The 6,855-nt window shown below is 45.0% G+C and overlaps 1 protein-coding gene across 1 annotated transcript in view; it reads left to right on the top strand.

Annotated features, from left to right (window-relative positions):
* Positions 1-363: 363 nt before the first annotated feature.
* Positions 364-6,855, top strand: part of LAP3 (leucine aminopeptidase 3) — a 33,191-nt gene continuing 26,699 nt past the window's right edge. Inside the window, exons 1-7 of the mRNA XM_069744696.1 lie at positions 364-551; positions 1,516-1,631; positions 1,715-1,769; positions 3,502-3,607; positions 4,435-4,594; positions 5,631-5,795; positions 6,468-6,626. Of these exons, the coding sequence (XP_069600797.1) occupies positions 447-551; positions 1,516-1,631; positions 1,715-1,769; positions 3,502-3,607; positions 4,435-4,594; positions 5,631-5,795; positions 6,468-6,626 (866 nt within the window). The 5' untranslated portion in view covers positions 364-446. The remainder of the gene's footprint in view (positions 552-1,515; positions 1,632-1,714; positions 1,770-3,501; positions 3,608-4,434; positions 4,595-5,630; positions 5,796-6,467; positions 6,627-6,855) is intronic.

The raw sequence follows: 6,855 nt of genomic DNA, 5'->3' as shown, positions 1-6,855 counted from the left end.
GTTTGACTTGATGTGTAAAATTTGGAGTGGATTCCAGAAGATATTCACCTCAAAGAGGTGTGACAAGGAGCACAAGAGGACAAAAACGCTCAACAACAAGATGTGGGAACAGCAAATGAACAGCATAGGATATGATGGGTAAAATCTGATCCACTACACTGATGGATGGCGGTCGCTTTTATTGCTTTTTAATTCTTCTCATAAGAGAAAGAGAACAGACGTGTGACTGAGACCTTAGAAGAACAGGTTGTAGATCTTAGAGTCTTGCAGTATGATATATTGCCACAAGGTGGCGGCCATGAGCTGTGATAAGTTTCTGCTGCCTGTGGCGGGGCCTCATGTGTCGCTGTGTGATGACGTCATTCTCGTGGGTCCCTCCCTGTGCGCGTGGTGAAGGACACCATCTGAGCCCCAGTGACAGCTCCTGACTCTCCAGAGCGGAGATCATGCTGCAGCCCCTCAGAGCGGCGCTCCACAGCGGTGTGCACAGGAGCTGCTGCTGCAGCAGGACATTCTCCCTGTCTGCACAGTCCTACAACTCTGGCCGCAAGGTAAAGTCCCCCTCACCCCCTGCAATCATGCCCTTTAGCCTGTTCACGCCTGCACACATTTGTATCATGCCCAGACGACAGCAGTATACGGTGGAGGATGCCGCGCTGTGCCTGGCGTATTATTAGGGCGCTGGAGATTAATAAGTGTTTCCGCCATTGTAGGTGACCCGTCACCGGATTTATGTCGCTCCAGCCGCCAGCAGCTTTTCTTTTTCTTTTTTTTGCTGGCGGTGAGTTTAACTTTTACGTAAAAAAAAAAAAAGCGCATATGTAGGGAAAGGGGATTAATAAAAAAAATAAATAAAATAATGTATGTAGCCTGCACATGACCAGATCACTAAAGTCTTGTTGAAGCCAAAAAGTGGGACGTATTAAAAACAAACCGGCTTTATTTAAAACAATAAAAATGCATGTAAGTAAACACACAAACTCAATGAAAACCGCAAGTATCCTAATATTGATAATGGGTGCAGAAATTCTGCAGGGTCAAAATCTAACCAAAATCTCAGGCCTAAAAATAACCAAAAGAAAAACACCAGGAAGATGTCTGCTCTCCATCTGATCAAACGCAACCACGGGAATGTTAAAAAAAACACAAAAAAAAACCCACTCGGCTGCCACCCAACCATAGGTAATAATAGCATTAGAATTTACTTTCCCGTGCCTCAATAATGGCAGAAAATTGGATCCAATACACTGATTGATTAATTTATTTACTTTTTTTTTTTTCTCCCTGGATTGGCTGATAGCACCATTTACACGTTACAAAGCCGTGTGATGGCCGCCGCACCTTCCACCACTTGTTCCCTCTGTCATATAGATTTTTCCTTTTCCTCCCAGAAGCCGTGGTTGTGGGGGAGCACAAGGAAGCCTTTGATGAGTGGTATGGGGTCCACCATGACGCCATATTGCACATCGCGGACCCATTGTACGGCCTCAGCTGTTTCACATCTTTCTGTTCTAGGGGCTCGTTCTCGGTGTGTATGATAAGAATAAGGAGGATGAACATCTCTCCCTTACCCGGGCCGCAGACGCGTTCGACAATGTTGTTTCAGGAAAATTGCGACATCAGCTGGCAAGGTAGAAATCCAATATTATCCGAGGATAACACAGATCATTCCCTCCCCATCGTCCCCATAGTAATCCATGGTCTTCCTCTACAGCTCCGGGCCGGCGCTGAAGAAGGGGAAGACGCGAGTATTCTATGGTTTGCATGAGGCACGTTCTCATTATCACTATGTGAACCAATGGACTAAAACTAATTTTGTTCAATGTTAATATATTTTTGTTAATTTTTATCATTTAATATTGAGCAGAATTAATTATTATTGTCTGGCTGTTACCGCTATTACATGTTACGATTGGGATGATTGCTAGGTTTACATTTATCAGCAACCTGTAATCAGAACCATATACGTCACTGTTATCTATAATCATACATATCCTATTCAGCTTATGTACCATGATCAATAGCAAACCTCCGATGCTCAGTATGATGTGCCCCTCCCCGCTGTGCCCGACGCTCAGTATGATGTGCCCCTCACCGCTGTGCCCGACGCTCAGTATGATGTGCCCCTCACCGCCATCCCCGACGCTCAGTATGATATGCCCCTCACCGCCATCCCCGACGCTCAGTATGATGTGCCCCTCACCGCCATCCCCGACGCTCAGTATGATGTGCCCCTCACCGCCATCCCCGACGCTCAGTATGATGTGCCCCTCACCGCCATCCCCGACGCTCAGTATGATGTGCCCCTCACCGCCATCCCCGACGCTCAGTATGATGTGCCCCTCACCGCCATCCCCGACGCTCAGTATGATGTGCCCCTCACCGCCATCCCCGACGCTCAGTATGATGTGCCCCTCACCGCCATCCCCGACGCTCAGTATGATGTGCCCCTCACCGCCATCCCCGACGCTCAGTATGATGTGCCCCTCACCGCCATCCCCGACGCTCAGTATGACGTGCCCCTCACTGCCGTGCAGCATGGGGGACTCCACAGCCCTTCCCCACATGCAGTTTGATGGCCTCTCACACAGTGATGGACCCCTCAGTCCTCCCTCCCACACACAGCGTGAGGGGCCCTAAAGCACTGTCCTCCAAACACCGTGCGATGGTTTCCTCATAATGCAGCATGATGGATCCCACAACCCTCCCCCACACAAGGTATGATGCCCCCAGCCTTCGCTCACTCACAGTATGATGTCCCCACTTATTCCCCCACATAAGTGACTGACTATAGAAATGACTACTTCCCTCGCCTTGGTTCCCCGATGTGTTGCACTGGGCTTTGCTGTGAGTACTGAGGCTCAGCAACATGGGTATGATGTAGTAATGTCATCTGCCCGCTGCGCTGAGTCTGTCGTTCAGTCTGACTGGTGGAGGATGGAGCTGACGGCCACCTGTTTAACATTATCTACACCAGAGGTGTCAAACTGCCTTCCTCGAGGGCTGCAAACAGGTCATGTTTTCAGGATTTCCTTAGTATTGCACAAGGTGCTGGAATCATTCTGTGCAGGTGATTAAATTATCACCTGTACAACACAAGGAAATCCTGAAAACATGACCTGTTTGCAGCCCTCGAGGAATGCAGTTTGACACCTCTGATCTACACACTGAGGATTCTGATAGTGTTAAACTTGTGACGCCTGAGGGGTGGGTTGCGGCGCTATGCCATACCAGGCCCCTCACCCCGCCACCCCAACTCCTGGGTGGTACTCCACTGTTTCTATCCCTTTGGCTGTTCCAGTCCATACGAAACCGCCAAAGCGTTGCGTGTGACCCGCAGGCCGGCCACAGCTGTCCTAAGTGAATGTACACTATGGCGGTATCCTCACCACATGTTATCTCAGCATTTGGTGTGTCTGCCATATTTCTACATAGGATTGTACCAGTCAGGTGTGACTAGAATGTCACCCCGTCATAAATAAGTCTTTCTTGCAATGGCAGGATTTCCCCAGTGTGGTGACGGTGGGGTTGGGGAAGCAGTCGGCCGGTGTCCACCAGCAGGAGCTCTGGAATGAAAGCAAGGAGAACATTAGGGCTGCAGTATCAGGTAATGTGTGACCAGTCATGGCCGCCGCTCTGGTTAGCGCTGACCTTTGTATTTTTGGCAGTGATTCTCTTAATACTTCAGTAGTGAACTAAAAGGAAAAGGTACATCAGCTTATCAGCTAAAGGGGATGGCCAGACTGAGTCTTCTGTCCCATCTAACACACAGCAAACATTCTGCTTGTCCTATCCTAATTAAAGCAGTTATCCACCTTTTAGGAACTCCTTTTTTTTTCTCTTGCATGCAAGTATCTGGGGCTAAAAAATCATTTTTGCAAATGGGATTCATTAAAACGTTTGCACCCTCTGACTTCTGTAGCCTCTGTGTTGCACAGTCTATTGCTGGCCGCAGGATGAGTTAACTGAGAATGTATCAGTGAGCTTGGTCTGAAAGAATTTGTACCTTTTCTGCGCTTCGCTCATCTCATTTATGACCACAAACTACATCAAAATTGAATGTGTGGGAAAACTAAGAGCCTGGAAAAGCTTACTGTTTTTTATTATTGTGATTGTTAATTAGTGGAAATAGTAGCACAATACGAATAAAGGCCGAAATCCACATTACACTAAAGTGGTCCAACCCTGCCAATGTGTAAGGGGTCTGTACGGGGTATATGACAGGCCAGACACCCTGAAAGCATCGACCCTCTTGTTCTCCCTGGAGATGAGCTGATGGTGCTGCAGTCTGACCGCGGCCCCCTCATAGAGAACACAGGAACACTCGGCCATGTAGCGAGGGGTCCGGAGCGTTAGCCGTCTATAGGACATCTATTGTGTGTGGGGGCTTTACCTGCCCTGACTTCTGACTGTATTTGTTGCTTTCCCACCCAGCGGGCTGTAGGCACATGCAGGATTTGGAGATGGCACATGTGGACGTTGACCCCTGCGGAGACGCTCAGGCCGCGGCAGAAGGGGCCGTTCTGGGGTTATATGAATATGACGAGCTGAAGGCCAAAAAGAAGAAAAAAGTCTCAACAAAGCTGTATGGAAGGTATATTTATTTTACTCCACTATATACGTCATTAATTCCACATCACTTTGCAGACCTCATCCCTGTCCCCATTGGGGCTCAGTCTACATTCCCTATCTGTATGTCTTTGTGTTGTTTTACTCCAATCACGGGGAGAGCATACAAACTCCTTGCAGATGATGGTGGGATTCAACCCAGGACCACAGTGCTACCCACTGAGCCACAGACACCCTTCCTACAAAGGCTCAGTAGTTCTATATATGTATGTTCTCCGGGCGCTCTACCCTGTGAATCGAGTGCAGTAACATCATAATTGTGCTCCAACTTCTGTGCCTCCATAGGAAAAGCAGCGGATTAACTGTACTCAAAATGGGAGGTCACTTGTGAGGTCGCTGGCGCCTTTTCTCCCAGTAGGGGCAACTGATGTTCAAGACAGTAATTTTATAGCATTTTGCATAATGTTTCCCGAGACGTCTGCAGTAGACGTGTTCCAGAATTAGCTGTAGTGTGGGGGGAAAAAAGTATATAAATAAAATGTTTGACCGTATTAAAAGGAATTGGTCATCAGACTTATGCTATGAAATCTGAGAGCAGCATAATGTAGGGACCCTCTGTCAATCATTGCTGATAAAACAAAGAGATAGTCATTGGAGGACTAGATGTAGCGTGCCAGGCAGTCCAGCTAATCTGTGTAACCCTCCACTGATTGGCAGCCTTTTTCCTATACACAGTAAGTTGCCAGTCAGGGATGTGGTTGATGTTACACTCCGCTCAGCATTCACGGCACTGCTACATCTGCAGCAGAGAACAGGGATTTTAGCAAAACTCCACCAAGCAGTCCAGTAAGTGACACATAACGGAATCAGGATCTCTGCTCCTACACCATGGTGCTCTCAGATTACATAGCAAAAACCTTCTGACATTATTTTTTTTATTGCGTATTTGCTGCATATTAGAAAATAAGTGGACGGCTTCCATGAAGTTGAAAGGAAAAAAAAAAAAAGTTGTATCCAACATGCATTGTATTTACCAAGAAGGATTTGATTTTTCCATTTAGTGAAGAACTAGATGCCTGGCAAAAAGGAGTTTCCTACGCTAAGGGGCAGAACTTGGCTCGTTACTTGATGGAATCTCCAGCGAATTATATGACTCCTTCAAAGTTCGCGGAGATAATTCAACAGAAGACGGGAGCATTGGGGGACGGGGTTAAGGTGTTCACAAGGTAAGACAGCGGGCATAGCTGCCGAAATATTGCACAAATAACGAGATGAGATGAAAAAGGGTTTCGCAAGAAATGCTTCATCCAGGGGATATTCTAAATATATTAATATTAGTGTGTGTCATGAATTTATACAACCACCGCATCATATACCTTTCTCTTATGTGCTTATTTAATAAAGATTTACTGTTTTTCATATAATTTGAAGACTTATTTTCTATTTTGGGTTTCTTTTTCTGCGATTCAGAGCTCCTGTAACTTAAAACTGAATGTTGGTTGTTGAATAGATACAATGTTGTGTGTGTGAAAATATATATATATATATATATATATATATATATATATATATATATATATATATATATATATATATATATATATATATGGAATTGGTCAATATATATATATATATATATGGAATTGGTCAATATATATATATATGGAATTGGTCAATATATATATATATGGAATTGGTCAATATATATATATATGGAATTGGCCAATATATATATATATGGAATTGGCCAATATATATATATGGAATTGGTCAATATATATATATATATATATATATATATATATATATATATATATATATATATATATATATATATAATTTTGTATTTTTTTTTTTAAATTGCCATGCTGTGATATATTTCCACCTTCATCTCTTAGATCAAGGTCATGGATAGAAGAGCAACAAATGGGAGCATTTTTAAGTGTGGCCAAAGGATCTGATGAGCCGCCGATTTTCCTGGAAATCCATTATACCGGCAGCCGTGATCCTAACGAGTCTCCTCTTGTGTTTGTGGGGAAAGGAGTCACTTTTGACAGGTCAGAGACACATCACGTACACTATGACATTGGGTCGTGCAACCCTTCAAAACACTTGCTGACTACTATTGGACCGCATGGAGGTTTTTTACTTCGGTGTATACCTAGAATAGAAGATGGAGGTAATGTATTACATGTGCTACCTGGGGCAGGGACTGTGCCAGTAGTATCAGCTGGGCGCACATCCTCCTTAGGGTATGTGCACACATTGCGGATTCCATTGCGGATT

Source organism: Ranitomeya imitator, chromosome 1, assembly GCF_032444005.1.
Source record: "Ranitomeya imitator isolate aRanImi1 chromosome 1, aRanImi1.pri, whole genome shotgun sequence".
Lineage (NCBI taxonomy): Eukaryota > Metazoa > Chordata > Amphibia > Anura > Dendrobatidae > Ranitomeya > Ranitomeya imitator.
This window is presented reverse-complemented; position numbering and strand designations above follow the sequence as displayed.